Here is a 17,913-nt window from a genome sequence, read left to right on the forward strand (position 1 = left end):
GTTCACAATGCACTCGTGATTTTGATCATGGAAGGAGGGGCTGGCCACTCAGGAAGAATATAAGGCTGTTGTCAGAGGATGTAGGGAGGCAACTAGGAAAGCTAAGGCCTCCTTAGAATTAAACCTGGCGAGAGGGGTCAAGGACAACAGAAAGAGCTTTTTCAAATACATGGCAGATAAAACTAACACCAGAGGCAATGTAGGCCCACTGATGAATGGGGTGGGTGCCCTGGTGACGGAAGATACAGAGAAGGCAGAATTACTGAATGCCTTCTTTGTCTCTGTCTACTCTGCCGGAGGCTGTCCTGAGGAGCCCTGTATCCCTGAGGCCCCAGAGGAAGTCAGGACAATGGAGGAGTTTGTCTTAGTTGATGAGGACTGGGTTAGGGACCAGTTAAGCAATCTGGACATCCATAAATCCATGGGTCCAGATGGGATGCACCCGCGGGTGCTGAGGGAGCTGGCTGAGGTCATTGCTGGACCGCTCTCCATCATCTTTGCCAAGTCTTGGGAAATGGGAGAGCTGCCTGAGGACTGGAGGAAAGCAAATGTCACTCCGGTCTTCAAAAAGGGCAAGAAGGAGTACCTGGGTAACTATAAACCGGTCAGCCTCACCTCCATCCCTGGGAAAGTGATGGAACAACTTATCCTTGGTGTCATCTCAAGGCATATCAAGGATAAGAGGGTCATTAGGGGCGGTCAACATGGCTTCACCAAGGGGAAGTCGTGCTTGACCAACCTCATAGCCTTTTATGAAGACATAACGAGGTGGATCGATGATGGCAGAGCAGTGGATGTGGTCTACCTTGACTTCAGTAAAGCATTTGACACCATCTCCCACAGCATCCTTGCTGCTAAACTGAGGAAGTGTGGTCTGGACTATCAGGTAGTGAGGTGGACTGTGAACTGGCTGAAGGAAAGAAGCCAGAGAGTCGTGGTCAATGGGGCAGAGTCTAGCTGGAGGCCTGTATCTAGTGGAGTGCCTCAAGGGTCAGTTCTGGGACCAATACTATTCAATATATTTATCAATGACTTGGATGAGGGAATAGAGTGTACTATCAGCAAGTTTGCTGATGACACCAAACTGGGAGGAGTGGCTGACATGCCAGAAGGCTGTGCTGCCATCCAGCAAGACCTAGACAGGCTGGAGAGTTGGGCGGGGAAAAATTTAATGAAATATGACAAGGGCAAGTGTAGAGTCTTGCATCTGAGTAGGAACAACCCCAGGTCCCAGTATAAGTTGAGGAATGACCTATTAGAGAGCAGTGTAGGGGAAAGGGACCTGGGGGTCCTGGTGGACAGCAGGATGACCATGAGCCAGCACTGTGCCCTTGTGGCCAAGAAGGCCAATGGCATCCTGGGATGTATTAGAAGGGGGGTGGTTAGTAGGTCGAAAGAGGTTCTCCTTCCCCTCTACTCTGCCCTGGTGAGACCACATCTGGAATATTGTGTCCAGTTCTGGGCCCCTCAGTTCAAGAAGAACAGGGAACTGCTTGAGAGAGTCCAGCGCAGGGCCACAAAGATGATTAAGGGAGTGGAGCATCTCCCTTATGAGGAAAGGCTGAGGGAGCTGAGTCTCTTTAGCTTGGAGAAGAGGAGACTGAGCGGTGACCTCATTAATGTTTATAAATATATAAAGGGTGGGTGTCACGAGGATGGAGCCAGGCTCTTCTCGGTGACAACAAATGGTAAGACAAGGAGTAATGGGTGCAAACTGGAACAAAAGAGGTTCCACTTAAATTTGAGAAGAAACTTCTTCTCAGTGAGGGTGATGGAACACTGGAACAGGCTGCCCAGGGAGGTTGTGGAGTCTCCTTCTCTGGAGACATTCAAAACCCACCTGGACACCTTCCTGTGTAGCCTCATCTAGGTGTTCCCGCTCCAGCAGGAGAATTGGACTAGATGATCTTTTGAGGTCCCTTCCAATCCCCAGCATTCTGTGATTTTAGTAGATGTTTAAATGGCCTAAGTGGCTGGCAGAACATTGAAGGCCTACCTGGAGTTATTTCCAGTAATGGCAAATCTCAACTGGACTCTTTCCAATAGTTTTTCTCTAGTGCTTTCTCTGGTTTTTACCAATATTATTAATGCAGTAACTGTTGCCCAGGTGGCAGTTCTGAAAACCCATAGCCCACATGCTACCCAGTTGTAGATGTGCTAAAGTCCTCTAGTTCCTGAAAGTACCTAAAACCCCTAGAACAAGCTCTGTTCATCCTGGTTTTGTAGAACAGAAGATCCAGGCTTGGTCATCCCAGAGATTGCCCTGATGCCCATCGCTCTGTGGGGAGGTACATGCAGCCCAGCCTCTGGAGCAAGTCAGAACAAAGTCTTTGCGCTGTGCTGGCCAGGGGCAGCCAGGGTGTGGGGCTGCGCCCCTTGTCACTGCAAAAGTCCTGTTGGGGACCAGAGCAGGAAGGAAGGAGACTCTGCAGATGGCGGGAGGGCACCAGCAAAGAGCTGCTTTCTCCCACCACACAGAGGAAGAAATGCCATCCTGAGCCTTCTGCCTCTGGCCAGTTGTATGAACTGTGCATTACCTTGAATTGCTCTGATGAGCATGTTTTGGAGGTGTCTGTCAGGTCTCCCTGAGCTGGGGGCTGCTTCTGGGACAAGTCAGCTTTATTCCTGCTTCCTTCCCTTGCTCATGGTTCCTTTCACCTTCTCTGTTAGACCAGTCAGTGCCTTGCACGTCCAGCTCCCATCTCCCATTCTAATGTGCTGCATTCATCAAGATAAAACACAGTATTTCAATGCCCATTGCATGATCACTGATATTTTTAAATATAAAGCCATCCCATGCTGGCTGGCCAGAAGCCCCAGGAGGTAACAGAGGCAGAGATTATATCTCATCAAAATAACAGCAGCCAGGAACTTCATTTCTGCTCCAGTCTGTGCACAGACCATTTTTTTTCCTGGTGCTTTCCTCCTTTGGTTGCTCCCCAAATAACATTGGGTTGTTGCCCATTTAGCAGTGGAAGCAGCTGATAGTGATTGAATAATTTTGCAGTTGGATGTGTAAGACAGCACTTGCTGTGTTGTTTCGTGCCCAATTGGATTAGCATGGCTCTTTACATAGCTGATTGACGCAAACTTGATTTTCTCTCTGAGCTTTTACTGTTCTCATTTTGAACATTCCTGCAAGAAAATAGGCTTTCTGGGTTGTTCAGATGAAATGAAAGCACATCTGGCTTTGAATTGGTTAGTTCCTTGACCAAAAAAACAAAACAAAACAAAAAGAAACAAACAGAATGGACTTGGAGGACAGTATCTCATCTAGAGCTGATTTTTTTTTTTTTTTTTTTTAATCATTGTCATAGGGAATTGCTCCTTAAAAACCACTCAGCAACTTCATCAGCTGAATACATGCTGTTGAGAGACATCTTGGGTGCTTCATTGAATTCTGGCACCTCATTTCTCCTCTGAAGCATCTGTCTTTTGCAGTAGCTATGGTCATGCCTTTTTATAGCAAAAGTTTCTCTCAAGGCCTACCCACTTCAGCTTTGCAACAGATAAGGCATATCAGTTAATGAAATAAATAGTTCAGGCAGCTAATGTTCAGCATTGAGATGCTCTCAGCTAGCTGAGTATTTGGGGAGTAGGAGGACTGGTGAGAGCGGGGTGGGGTACAGTGATTAGATGTAGGTGTTTGTACCGAGCATTGGGTGTGAGGTGCGGCACTTCAGCGTGTGGCCTGTTGACATGTAGACACCTTAAAAGAACAACAACAACAAAAACCAAACCCACAGAGCAATGTGTCATCTTTATCTATGGCAGTTTGCACTTTCTTTTTCTCCCTTGTCCTGTTATCAGAAACAGCTTACTCCAGAGTCAGTTTAGGACTCATCCAATAGTTTCCTGGGCCCATTGAGGACTTGAATTGCAATGACCAGTTGTGCAAATTGACAGCCGGTAGGGAAGACCCACGTGGGCTATAGAAAGCTCAGGGCTTCTTGGCTGTCCTTGGGGTGATGTTCTAAGAGCAATCCGTCAAACACAAGTGGTACAGCAGTCGCAAGCAGAGTTAGCATCCCACCGATGTGTGCAATGGCTTTCCTGCTGGGGATCTGAAATGGGCGCAGACTGTTATTTCCAGCACCGAGAGACAGCTGGGGACACACTACAGTATCCCTGTCACCCATCACGTCATTCCAGTGGCAATGTAGAAAGCGTTTGCTTTCTACTGTTTTCTTGCTAGTATCTACGCTTTGTTTGATTGTCACAAACCAAAACATTTGAAAGGCGGATGCAAGACAAAGATGAAAGAGTACGTGTCTCAAACTCCATGCATTCAACTACCAAATAGGTGTTAGTTCATTGCTTAAGACAACACGAAAGCATTTCTATAGCCAGTTCTCCCTCATCAGTGATGCCTTAAAAGACATATTAGAATAACTATCCACTTGCTTATACTATATGGCCATAAGAACAAGATGATAGTTATCAGGACTAGGGGATCAGTTCTCTCTAAGTGATTCTTCAGACCTGAAGCAAATGTTATCAATATCAATAATTTGGATAGGGGCAAATTCATCCACTGCGTCTGCTTTCCCCATGTGCCACCATTTACATGAATGCAAACAACTGAGATAGGAGCACAAAGAGAAAGAGGCCTTAGCCCCTAAAAATGGCATTTCTTTAACACAACGAGTACAAATCTCTGCTGACTGAGTGGTTTGGGGGAAGATAATGGCATTATTTATGCTGCTGTGTGTGCACTTTGCTGCATTTAACAGAAGCAGCCTGGGCTCATATAAGCAGGATTTGGGTCTCTTCTGTGAATTTATGTGTTGTCGTGAGGCATTTCATATCAGAGACAGTCATGCTTACAAGGTTGTTTCCTGAAAATATACTGTTGTTTGGTGTTCAATCTTAGAGCACGTATTAACGTTTGGCTCTTAATATTTATTATGTTCTTTCATTTATAAATTTAGTCTGAGACACCCACATAAAAGCACATTGCATGGACAGGCTGCCTTGGTACTTACCTTTTCTTGCACTGGCCAATGAATGTAAATATTATGAGGCTACTGGACAAACTCAGAATGACTGGAATGAGGATAAATAGCTGCTTGTCCTCTTTTCTGGGCACTGCAAAGATAAATGACAGCAGGTAAGAAAACACTAGGTTGCAGAATGGGTCATATTACCTCTTACAAAGCTTGGGCTCAGATGCAGACTCGGCGTGTCCAGGTTTGTTACCCTACATTAATCTATATTTATTTATTTATTGCAAATACATGCCAGGTGTATGTTACTAGATATCGTAACATACTTATTCAGGATGACATATATCCTGCAAATACATGTAGCCACTGCTATGTGCTTCTTCCCTGCCTCCCACATCTTGCAGCAGAGCCAGTGCACACAGGGACAGCCCTATAGAGCCTACAGTGTGCAAACGACCTGATCCATGGTGCCATGAGGATGCCTTGCAGAGACTCTCTGTGTACCACGCACCCTCTCTTGTAAAGAAATCACTCGTCCATCATAGCCATGCAGAAATGTTAATATTTTGGGGCTTGCCAGCTAAGTGCACTGGAGGTGCAAAGCTGTAGGAATGGCATGGTGGTGTAATATGTTGAGGGTGTAAATAAACCAAGATTCCACTTCCAGTGCTGGACACCAGCAGATGCCCATAGCAGCCATCAGCACTTGGTCCCAAACAGGCTTTATAAAAGATGTAAAAGAAATATTGGTTATTTTGGGTTCCATACCAGAGAAACACTCCTGTGTCCATTCACTCCAAAAGCCCTGGTCAGCACAGAAAATATTTGTTCTCCCCCTGACTCGAACACATGAAATGCGGCTTTGATTTGCTCTGGATATTGTTAAAGTAGTCTCCGTTTGGGTTGACACAGACTGAGAAACAAAAGAGAGAGAACAAATGTCAAGGAATTAATGACATGCCACCACCAGAAGCTCCCTGACATTCCTTGATGTTTCTGAACATGCTCTCCAGGTTCTGCAAACCCTTGGATTATGTTCTGGCAGTTTTGAGTGATTTCATGATAGTTTTGGACCAGCTAAAGCAATAAGATGATTATGGAGATGAATCTACTGAAAATACATACACTGGGGGTGGGGAAGCATCATATATGTTGCTATTTATGCCTGCTAATTTATACAATCTTTCATTAAATTAGCTAAGAAGACTTATTGCAATTAAAGAAAAAACGTCCTTCCGATGTCCCCTATGATTAATTAGTTCTTGCCATTTTTGCTATCAAAACTGTATGTGGATAATGCACAAGGAAAAAAGCACCATGAATAAAAGACACGTTGTATCATAAAAATCATAGAATCATTTTGGTTGGAAGAGACCCTCAAGATCATCCAGCCATACTGTGTCCCAGGCCACTTCTTTGGAGAGATTAGAATTATAGTGTCATTAGACCAAGTAGTGCCACCCTATTCAGGAAGACAAACCACAGCAGACCTGACAGCCTGCTGAGGTGACAGGCAGGTGGCCTGAGAAAGTGATCACTTGGAGGCTCACACTGGGACCTGATGCTGCTAAAGCAAATGCTGTGTAGTACGAACATGTGCAATGGAGCAGCAGGTCAGTGTTTTCCAGCAGTGGTACCAGGTAAAGTCTCTACACGCTCCATGCACAGGGCAGCTAACACGCTCTCCACAACTCGGTGCAAACCCCAATTTTACAGCATGCCTCCCTGCTGCTGGCCATCAGTCAGGGCTCTCCCACCCCATCCCCTCCTCATGACATGGTGCGTGTTGTCCCTACCACCCAGGCAGCCTTGGCCTCCCCTTGATCTTCTGCCAGCTGAACCTCGTACTCCAGGCACTGGGGTGGCGTTTCACTGCCCGGTGGGCTCCATGCCATGTGAAGCTCCTCAGATGCAGACATGGAAACCACCAGCTGCTCCGGGGGTGAGGGCTTTGCTGGGCAAGGGAACAAAAAGAGAGAAGGTCAAGAGGTGCAATGAAACAACTCCTGGTGGGAAAGGCTTCAGTTAATCTGAACCTCTGCCCGTTTTCCCCATTGATGGGATTTTTGAGCTCCCATTGCTATGAGCCACAAGCTGCAGGAGCAGGGTTGTCACTGAGGCTGGAGAGTGGGTTGCTTATTTTAACTTGACATGTGGGCTGGGCCAGGTCCTTGGTCTGGGCTGTGGTGCAGGTGTTTGGAAGTGCTGAGCTGTGAGCACTGTGCATGGCACGTTCCTCCTGCACCGCAGCCAACCAGCCCGCCCTGTGCTGCAGGAGCAGCCTTGACGCCTGCAGTGAGACACCGCAGCAGCGTGGGCTTGACACTCTCCACATCCCAGGAGAGGCTCTGGTTTATGTCAGGTGCCCAAAGCCACACATGAAGCACATAGCAGCACTAATTGAATCCAGAAATCTGCTAATTAGCCCAGTGGCTTAACTGGAGGACTAGCTGATGTTTACATGGGAGTAAGTGCATCAATATGGTAAGTGCCCATAATAAAGAGTACATGTGTTGGGTTATACATCATGCTGTGCTTTGCTTCCCTTCCCTGTCTCTGATGGATTTGAAACCCACCTTTCCTTTGGCAGACCCAATCACACCTTGCACTCAATTCTCCCCAGCCCTTACCTTGGTTTGAACAGCAAAGCCTAAAGATCTCTTCTGTGTTTGCAGGAGCAGAGCAGTGGTTTCAATTCCAGCAGCAGCAAATGAAGCCACCTCTGTGGCGATGCTGCTAGAGCCTAAAAACCCCGCAGCTGCTCTGCCATCTGCCCAGCAGACCATTTATGATCCAAGCTGTGCAGCTGCCGAATGCAGCATCCACTGAGCCTTCCAGGTGAGCAATGAGTGGTGTTGGTCACCTGCAAACACTGCTGGAAACTAAAGTCCTGTGTGGCACATGCCACAGCCCCTTCTCCAGAGGCCAATTCACCTGACCACATTACAGCCACCCATTTACAAGAACAGACATTTGTTCCAGCCCCCTTGTGCAAGACATGAGCCTTGGGCCTGTGGTGGCTGTGTGGGTCCCCAGAGCCCTGCTGCTCTCCTGATGCTGTTACCTAGGTTGTGAAGGCGAAGGGTGACGTACAATGGCCGTAGCAGGGTGGCTGTTGCTGAACCATTGACACAAATGATCAGGTCCTTGTATTCTGCCTGGCTCATATTTTGCAACATGCAGCCGATATTTACACCGTGATCCTGAATATAGTCATCACACTGCGTTGCATGGTCCAGCCCCTCGTACCTAGCAGTGTATTAGGAAAACAGAAAGAAACAAAATAGCCAAAGCAATGGCAGTTAGTAGTTGTGTAAGGCTTTTTTTTTTTTCCAAGATTGGACCTGAGCCTCGAGTATTGCCTCTATCCTACCCACCCTTTGCTTTTCACAAGTGATCCAAAGCACAGAGTTATGCAGCCGTCACTTGGACTCCTGCTATGGGGAATGTGTGGGGAGGAGACAAAAACAAATTAACGGGCACAAATGGTTTCCCAGGTTGGTTTGTAGGCTGTGTCCACTTCTCCCAAAACCCAATGTACAAACACAACCCTGTCCTCTCAAACTGCCTCCTGTCTTTGGGGCCACTTCCCAAAGCTTAATCCCTGGCCCCATCCTGGAAATATTAAGTGGTTTTTCATATTGCAGTTTATGACTCCTGCTGGGTTAGCGCCCTTGAGGCAGGGCTGAATCCAACCTCCGTACTCTATGCCTAGTGTCCCTTCACAGCACATTATGTTTGGGGGAAAAGACTTCATCTGGTAGTACTATAAAAATTAACTCACAGGGATCAAAGGATGCCACGGCTGTGCTCCCACCCACTCTTGTTATACAACGGGACCCAGATCCAAACACCTGGTTTTGTTACAGGCAATTAAATAAGGGTGGGTTTGTAGCAATTTTATTTGTGGGGTGTTTTTATTAGGGAAAAGACAGGAATTTCCATGTTTTCCTTCAAGTAGACCTTTGTAGTCAGTAAATGGTTTTAAATCAGTGTTTCTGCTTTGAAGATTATTTCCAAGAGCTACAAGGAAACTATTTTTAAAAGCAGCTATGGTTTTCTACACATAGTCCAACGACATGAAACCGAATGATTTCCCAACTAGTCATCCTTACCATAATTTCATAGGAATTGAAGCACAAACACAGCATTTGTCCAAAAACACTGTCTAGCTTTGTTTTTCTTGCAGAACAGATTCATTAGGCAGCAGCATAAAAGAAACAACTGAGAAGTATGCATTATCACTAGCTTTTGGCAGTATGTTTGCTTCTATGAGATGTGCTAAGGCTATGAAAATATATTTAAAGAGTAAAACCATTAGTTAACAAGAAGGACAGCTCTTTGTACAGGGCTCACTGAGATTCGTAACCTCCTGCTGAATCCTATCCTATGGAGATATATACACTGCGATCAAGGGAAATGTGCAGCCAGAATGATCCAGGTATGTTCAGGAAAGGGAAAGCACAAGGCTTTGTGAAAGACAACATGCAGAAAGCACTCCACAGGGGGTGAATAAAAGGGAAAGGAGGAAGGGAGAAGATACTCCTTGTAGAAGGTCAGCACAAGTCTGATTTTAAGGAAGGAAGTAGGGATTTGGGATTTCCTTGCCAGAAGGCACATGTTGCTTGGAGCATTATTTCTGCTCATTTTGAGTGGATTGTGTAATAGCATTGCTAGCCATAAAAATCATATTTGCCACAGCATTTTAGTACCCTGAGAGGTTCATTAGATTGCCGCCTGGCTGATTTTCTATTTTGCTGATACATACCAGTAATATAGCCCATAATGTACGCCGCGAGGAGCGAGACGGCCTGGTTTCCAAGTGCACTTGAGGTACTCCCAGTCATGATAGATGCAGTGGAAATTCTGAACCTCTGATTCCAGTTTTCCTGTCAAATGAGAAGGAAACAACCACCATTTAGAAACATAACGGTCAGGCCCGGTAGAAATATCATTTTACATTTTTAAACAATTGTGTGCTGCAACTGAAGGACAAAAAAGGAAAAGAAACAGCCAGTCACGATTATTAGATGGGTTTTCTGCCAAGCGCTCTGTTTCGTATGAAAGCCAGTTCACTGTACTTAGAGCAGAAAGATGCATAACTGACCTTGTCATTCAGCAGTGGAGCTCATGCAGGGCAACCCAGCAAAGTTGGGCTGCAGGCAGAGGGAAATGAACCCCAAGTGTCCAGTAACCACAGCCACAGCCAGTGGAAGCAGAGAGATGCTCCGGTGTCTTACACCTCAACAGGCCCTGCAAGGGCTCATGCATCCAGCAACCCTCAGGCCAGCAGTGGTTCATGCAACAGGCTCATGCAAAGAACAAAACTACGCCAGGTACCGCAGGCTGTTCCTAACCTTGCAATGGGACCTGAAAGGTGGCATAAATCCAGTCACTTTGCACCTCCACGTCATTGGTACACTGTCCTTCAAGCAGTGTCTGTACCTTCACTTCAGCAGTCCTGCTGAGGTCAAATCCAACTCTGAATTTTAGCTTTTTGGTAAAAATAACCTGGTTGAAAGACATATTTTATAAGTACCTCTTTTGTCACTAAGTGTGCCGCAGAATTAGCTACGATTGCTCCTGCGTTATCTGCAGGTAGGCTCATTTGTGTGCTTTAATGTTTCTTTAAATTTCTGCCCTGCTTCTCCTGCCCAGGGCTTCTCTAGCACTCTTGGACCACCCGCTCTGCCCAGCCTCGCTGGCTTTGGGTCCCCCACCTTGCAGGACACCAGCAATGACAAGATAGAGCAGACTGTGATTCAAGGGATCCTCACCAGCCAGAGGCACCAGGGAGGGTCTAACAAGGATATTGCTGTAAATCCACACAAAAGGCACTTGTTCTTGACATGAGATAATCAGAAACAGAAGGAACAATGAGTCTTGTAACTGATGGTTCCTGTGGGAAGCACAACCCTGCAAGGACGGAGCAGCAGCCAAGCAGTGTAGTACAGGCTCACTGCCACGTGCCGCTGGGCTTAGTCCTTTGCAGGACTTTTTGAGCACCCTTGCTGAAGGTTAGTTTTCCTTTGTTTGTTTGTTTGGGTTTTTTTCACCAGACTTACTTATTCCCCCTTACTCTACACAAGAGAAAAATAAGTTGGCAAGAGTTACAACAAATGACAAGAGAGATAATGTGTCACATCAGCCCAAGCAGGACAGATGTAACATGCCATAAAATGCTCGTGAGTGCTGCAGCGGGACCTGCCCTGGCCCAGCCCACAGTCAGGCTTTTTGTCAGCAGTCCCAAGGTGGAAGAGGCGTGCTGAGCTCTAACAGACATTGACGACTCTTGCTTCTGCTGGTGTCCACGGGTTTTTTCAGACTAACTCTTCTTCACAACCTTATCTGGTGTCAAAGTTTTGGCAAAGTAACAGGGACTATTTTTTTTTTCTACTTTTTAAATTTGCCTTGTATAAGACACTTTTTTTAACTTGTGATTTAGGGAATTCTGATGTGTTTTTAAAAACTGCCTTTTTTTTTTTTTTTTTCCTTTGTGGCTTTTAAATGCCAGGCAAATTATCATACAAGAATCTGCATAGCTGCACGGTTGGAGTGTGCCGTGCATCACGACCGATATCAGGTCAAAGAGCACCTTTCCATGCCCTTGTGATTGCAATCCATAGCTGAAACAAGGTGGGAGTTAGCATGCTTTTCCACCTCTGCAGGCTCCCATGGGATGGCTGGGCAAAAACCCATTTGTGTAGTGGCTGAGTGCAGCCTGGCAGCCTTGGCTTTGCTGCCTCGGGCAGATGGAGTAGATGACCAGCTCACGAAGGACATGTGGAAACCATTCACAGCAAGAGGCTGGGTCCACAGCACTGCTAACCCGATGTGACTGCTCTTTCTTTCTCTCCCTGGTCTCTTGAGCTGGCAAGCTCTTCAGAAATTCCGCTTTAAGGTTATGCAAAAAAAACCCCGAAACAAAACAAAACAAAAAACCTCCCTTTCCTTCAGGACACCAATCTGTATTTTGTGCTGTTGAGGGACATTCTCAGCATATTTTCTCATGTGTTCCTCAGTACCTTGCGCCAACCATACGGTCTGGGGTTCTTCTCTCCCCCCCTCCATTTACCTTCCTAAGCCTGCAGCAGCTTTCATCTTATAAGTACTCCCAAAATATATTCCTACAACCCTTCCTGTACTTTACTCACCACTTTGCATCCCACTGACTTTCTGTTCAAGCCCTGTAAAGATTTCTAAAAAGTGTAGTGCCTTTTACAATGAGGAATGCTACTAGATATTATTGGATTATTTTTGACAGCAGACACCACACTATTTCACAGAAATAGCCCCTTCTCTGACATTGCTGTTCCTATATTTCAAAACACATTCCCATCTGGTAGAAGTTTCAAAACCCTGGTACAGTGCGGCTTTCCATGGAAAGCTGGAACTGCTTGGTGACTGCTTCTCCTTGAAATCCAAACATAAACCTATGCAGGAACTAAAGGCAGAACAATAGCCCAGATTTAAGAGGAATAAACTGTGCTTTGTCTTACCTTCCAGTCTCTGTCACCAGTGTTGCGGTATTCAAACTTGTATTTCACTGTGCATTCATTGAAGGTTTGAATATTGGGTGGAGGTTTCCACTCGATATCGAGAGAACCTAAGAGTCCAGGATCAGTGATCTGAAGGTCTTGTGGGGGAGCAACTAAATTGAAAACAAAGCAGGGGGGTGAAAGAGAGTGTCATTGTAAAGAAAAACAACAAAAAAGAATGCAGGGAATTTGATGAGGGGGCCAATGCAGCTGCTGGATGTGGAGGGAAGCACAGCTGGTCCAGGTCCAGCCCTGGCTATTTAACAGCCTGTTCACAACAACCATGACCAACCATGACTCCTGCCCATCCCCCAAAAACCAGTTTTTGCTGATGCTCAGAGAAAGCACTCAAGAACCACTGAAAAGGCATAAAGAATGCCACATCTTTGACACTGTTTTTCAAGCTGTGTTAAGCAAAACTGCCGTCCTGGGATGACCTTTCAAGTCCTATATTTGCTTACGTTTAACTCGTGATATTTACTGACTGTCATGACAAGCATCCTTGCGAACATTGTGTTCAGCATGTACACTGGCATAGGCTGACAGCTCGCAGCATGCTGTCAGGGAAATTTATATTCCTTAACTCTAACAGGCACAAATCACCCCTATTTCTTTAAATATTCCTTTCAAGTATGTTAAAGAGTAATGAAAAACCAAGACAAAAACCATATAGAAGCAGAAAAGCAAAGAGTCAAAAATCATTCTTATTTTGGAAATCTATCAGCTATACAAAAAAGTGCTTTTACAGTTAACCTGGCTTTTATTAGATTCTTGTAAGGTGCTGCCATATGTTAATAAATCACCATATATTATGGATGAATTATGTACTCAGATATGCTTCCTAAACATCCAGCTCTGTATGGAGCTGTCATTCACATGATGAAAGCTGTCTAGGCTATTTAGTGTTATCAGCTCAAACAAAGTCAATTTTTGTAACATCTAAAGTAATTTTTCTCCGCTGTCTAAAGGTGAGGTTATCCATTTGGGTTTCAACATATTCATGGCATGATACACTTATTTTTGTGGTGATTTGGAGCCCATCTCCTGGCAGTGTCAGTCCAGCATTGCCACCACTTCTCTGTTTAAGTCCGGCTTCCAGGTTCCTGGCTTTTCTGCCACCTTTTTTGTGTCTTTATCAGGATTTACACCATTTATTCCTTTTTTTTATTTTAAAAAAATATATCCATGGTGAAAGAAGATCCTGAAAACATCTTTCAGTGGAAGACAGTGATATAAATCAAACTTTAATGTGCTTCTTGGAAAGTTTTCAGGGAACATCGGTGGAGGATTAATTTCTTCTAAGGAAACGCTCCCAAATGAAACATGCCACAGGCAGCAGTCTTAAGATTCCACATTTCCCAGCATGTAAAGCTCCACAGGAGATTTGTTGTTACATTAGATGGCAAAGTAGAATATCATGGCAATATATTCAGGGAGGTGCTGGTGCAGGGTACAATAGACTATAATAATTTGGAGAAAAACTAGATTTTACATATTTTTCAGTGTAACAAGTAAAGCACTCTCCTTCTCACCAGCTGTGAGCCCCATGAATGCAGCTGGGGAGCAGAGGTGGGGGGGGGGGCTTGCTCCAGCTCCAGGGGCAATGGGGCATGGCCCTGCACGTGCAATATCTTGTATTCAGCAGCCCCATGTTCTTGCAGTAGGCAAGGGTGTGGTATCGCTATGACAGGCACAGATTTCCCTGCACAGGGAGCTCAGTGTTTAAGCTGGGCTCTTTGTGAGCATCAGAGGCAGGAGCAGGGGAGAAGTGAGGGCATCTCACCCACCTCCTGGGTCTTTGCAAACACACAAAGGCTCCAGGAAAGCAAGAAGCAGCGTGAGGGACAGCAAGTTCGTGGGACCGGTACTTAGAGAACTGTAGATGCTAAAAAATGAATGAGTGGCTCATCTAGAACAACAATTTATAGCCACACTGAGGAAGAAGGGGGAAGAAGGCAAAGGTGTGTTTCTCCCACTGGTCAGTCCACAAGGGCGGCGTGAGGAAGGGTTTCCACATCACCAGACATCGTGTCCTGGAGTCGACCACTGTCGTGGTGGCTGACGTGTAATTTCCATAAGGGGCTGGCCCAGGAGATCTACTGCAGGGCTGCAAGCTGGACTCTCAGGTTCTTGGGGAGATCCTCCTGACTGGCTTAATGCTGAGCCTTGCAACTGTGCTAACAAGGAAGCAAAAAGCTGCTAGCCTTTGCCTGGTGATAAGCTGTCAAGAGAAGACTAGACTGGTCAAAACCAATTTATAGCTAGAAACTATAACACTCTGAAATTTGTTTCCATCCTGAGCTTGAACAAAACTGCAATATTTTTTCAAAACAATTGCAACTGTAAACAGCAATTCTTGCAATATAAATTTTGACTAGATTTCAGAGGGAATAGAAAAGCTTTTTTGGGAGATGTTTCTTGTGTTCTTGGATTTGATTATTTTTTAAATGTCAGCACTGCCTCTCGCGGTTCCTAGTTTTCAAAATATTGCGTGACAAACCAGTCTCGCGTCATTCGTACATAACACAGGACTAGAAATACTCTATTTCATTATCCATTACTTTGAAGGAATGCTGTTCCCGACTGTTTCTCGGGGTGGGGGAGGGGGGCGGGGGGAGAAGAAGAGGCCAAAAAAGGTCAAAAAAATGAAACAAAAGAAAACAAAACACACACACCCTCCAAGGAAACAAACAAACAAAAACTTCTCTACGTGATTTGCATGGCAATGAGTGGGGTAGTGATGTGTCGGCTGGCTGCAGCCCTCAGGTCCACCCACTCCTGCCGTGCACACTCAAACATCGCAGCTTTGATGACGAACCACCTGCTCGCTCCCGGCTGCCTCGCTCTGCCTTGCCCCACATCCAGCGCCTCGGGCTGCGCAAGCAGCAGGAGGTTGTGCAGTTATTGGTGTATTTCACAGCCTGCCAGGTGCCCCCCCATGTCTGCACTTCTCCATGCTGGGCAGGCAATTTTGGCGTTTCGAGAAGCCCGTTTTAAAGCCGAAGCTGCTTTGCTTGGTGTGGAAGAGTTGCGTTTGCTGGCAAATTGCCATGATGCCTGCTGGCGGGACAGGGAGCCTCTCAGTGCCCTCCTGGCCATGTTTTCACCTCTCCACCATGCACTGGCTGCAGCAGGGAGGGCCAGACCTGCTCGCTGTCCCTCAGAAGAAGGAAAGCTTTTGGGTGCAAAGTCCCAGCTACCAAAGACCAAAATTGCTGGGGCTGGCAGGTGCAGTACAGGAAATAGGTGCTTGAGGGCTTGAAGCAAAGGGTGCTGGAGGTGCCATTGCCAATGGCGATAGCTTGCAGAGCAATATTTTTTTAGAATAAAATATTATTCTCCAATTATGAATAAGCCTTGTATTTCTTATACCTTGCACAATCTGTCCATCTGGGACCATGCTCAGGAGCACTTATATATCCAAGTGGTATTTATATTTAATAACTCTATATCAAACAACATATTCACTATGCACCAAAGGCACTTTCTGCTCCTTTTGCAGTTACTCAGAAAAATACCCATTAAGCACACAATATATTCACACAATCGATTACAGATTTATATTAATAAATCATCCTCTCGCTGTAACACACAAGAAAAGCTGCAGTTGAAGGACTAACTTCATAAAGGGCCTGAGTGAATGTGAAGTACGCATTAGGCAGCAACACAAAAGGCACGCCAAGCTTTACCTGAGGTGTGGTAAGAGGAGGAGAAGACCACGGAGCCCCACGCCAGCATCGCAGAGAGAACATAAAGCCACCGGAGAGCCATTCAGAGGTAGGATGGCAGAGGCAGGACTTCAGAATTTCTTGCTGGAAGGTGTGAGGTGTCAGAAAATCCGTACTGCAGCACGCGTGGAAGGAGGCTGGAGAAATAAAGCAGAATTGGAAAGCTTCAGCACATTGGTGAGGCCCTGGCATTCCCTCTGCAGGGTGAGCGCTGACAACAATTGCCTTTTAACTTGTTTACCAAGTCTGATTAATCATTTCCCAGAGGACTTTTATTTGTAATTTTTGGGGATGGCAACATGCGAATGACTTTGGCTACATTTGAGATAGTTTCTGGCTAACTAAGCACATTCTCTGCAGGCATGTCAGCATGCTCTTCAGTCACCAAGCCGTCTGCCATGCGTTTTCTGTGGAAAGAGTGATGCAGCTGAGAGACTGACCCGCCTGCTGTAGAAGGGCCTCAGACCAATGACATTTTCATTAAAAAGAAATCCAAACCAGAATGCCTGAGCCTTGCCTTATCCCATAAAGAGGCACACCTTATAAAACTGTCCAACAGGAGGTGGGCTTGATGATTCATGTGGATCCATTCCAACTCAGGACATTCGATGATTTTATGAACTGTCGCCAGTGTTTTTGGCTTTCCTGTTTCAGGATTTGGTGAGTAACAAGAAAAAAAAAATGCAGAGAGAGAATTTCCTTTCTAATTCACCCTCCAACAAAAAAAGAAATGGTAGGAACGTTTGTGAGAAGTCTTCTTGGCTGTCATGATGGTTTTTGAAGGGGACAAATTTCTCTTCCTGAGCAGGTCTGCTGGAGGGAAGATGGGGACCAGGAGGGAGAGAGGAGCAGAGTTTCCAGGAGGAGCTTCTCCTTCCCTCATATTTCATGCTGAAAGTGGGTAGAAATTGCTGCCTATAGACACACCAGCCCAGCCTGCTTCCCTATGCCAGAAAGCAGATGGATTGCGGGTAAAAAGAAAAACAATATTAATTTTCAAACATACACATACGGTAAAGATAGAGATTAAATAGATAGATATCATATAGATCAGAGATACAGATATCAATCTTTCTGAAGTCTTGAGGCCACTGCTTGAGCTTTGCTTGTGTAGGAACATGGTGACATCTACATGAACTTGCTTTACATTGTCCATGCAGCCTTGGCTACAAAATGTGGACTCCCAGGTCATACTCTGGCATGGCTGCTTACTCCTTGACACCCACGGCTATGGCGTGACAATACAAAATTGGGGGGCTGCTAAATGGTAGAGCTTCAAATCAGAGGGAACTGGTGAAATCTGAGGGTTGGGGCCAACAAAAACCCCATCATTTGAGGCAGAAGTGGCTCAGGGGAGCTGGAGGAGACAGGTTGATCTGGGAAGGAGATGAGGGAGTTTAAATTAACCAGAAATTCTAACTGACAACACACAGTGGCTATTAAAAATATATAGCAATTTTAACAGTTAATTTTCAATTTCAATTAATATCAAGTCCCCCCACATCCACAGAGAAGTTCCAGACAGAAGAAATGGCTGGAATTACTTCTTGACATGTCAAACAAGACATAAAACTTGTGTCGGTACAAACCTGTCTGTATGCATAAGTCGCTGCCTCAGAAAGGTCTCATAATTCAGTACAAGGATGCGATGATGAGGAGAGATGACTTACAGAGCTGGGAAAGCAGCAGCTATAACTCACA

General features: G+C 45.6%; 1 protein-coding gene across 1 annotated transcript; it reads right to left on the reverse strand.

The window, feature by feature from the left end:
• Nucleotides 1–3,324: 3,324 nt before the first annotated feature.
• On the reverse strand, nt 3,325–15,884 carry IL13RA2 (interleukin 13 receptor subunit alpha 2). The gene is made up of 9 exons (XM_065643690.1): nt 15,857–15,884; nt 12,446–12,597; nt 10,304–10,457; nt 9,715–9,835; nt 8,011–8,195; nt 6,743–6,900; nt 5,715–5,859; nt 4,986–5,088; nt 3,325–4,064 (listed from the first exon to the last, which is right to left on the reverse strand). The coding sequence occupies exons 1-9, from the start codon at nt 15,882–15,884 to the stop codon at nt 4,022–4,024; spliced, it is 1,089 nt and encodes a 362-aa protein (XP_065499762.1). The 3' UTR covers nt 3,325–4,021.
• Nucleotides 15,885–17,913: the final 2,029 nt, after the last annotated feature.

This window comes from Caloenas nicobarica, chromosome 12 (assembly GCF_036013445.1).
Source record: "Caloenas nicobarica isolate bCalNic1 chromosome 12, bCalNic1.hap1, whole genome shotgun sequence".
Taxonomy (NCBI): Eukaryota; Metazoa; Chordata; class Aves; order Columbiformes; family Columbidae; genus Caloenas; species Caloenas nicobarica.

Bases quoted from the DNA above. Each gene is read 5' to 3' on its own strand.
- IL13RA2 (XM_065643690.1), bottom strand. From the start codon at position 15,884: ATGGTCCCAGATGGACAGATTGTGCAAG. The intron at 12,598-15,856 runs GTATAAGAAATA...TTTTCAATTTAG, and splicing joins AGATGGACAGATTGTGCAAG to TTGCTCCCCCACAAGACCTT. The intron at 5,089-5,714 runs GTATGGAACCCA...TTATCTTTGCAG, and splicing joins GACACAGGAGTGTTTCTCTG to TGCCCAGAAAAGAGGACAAG.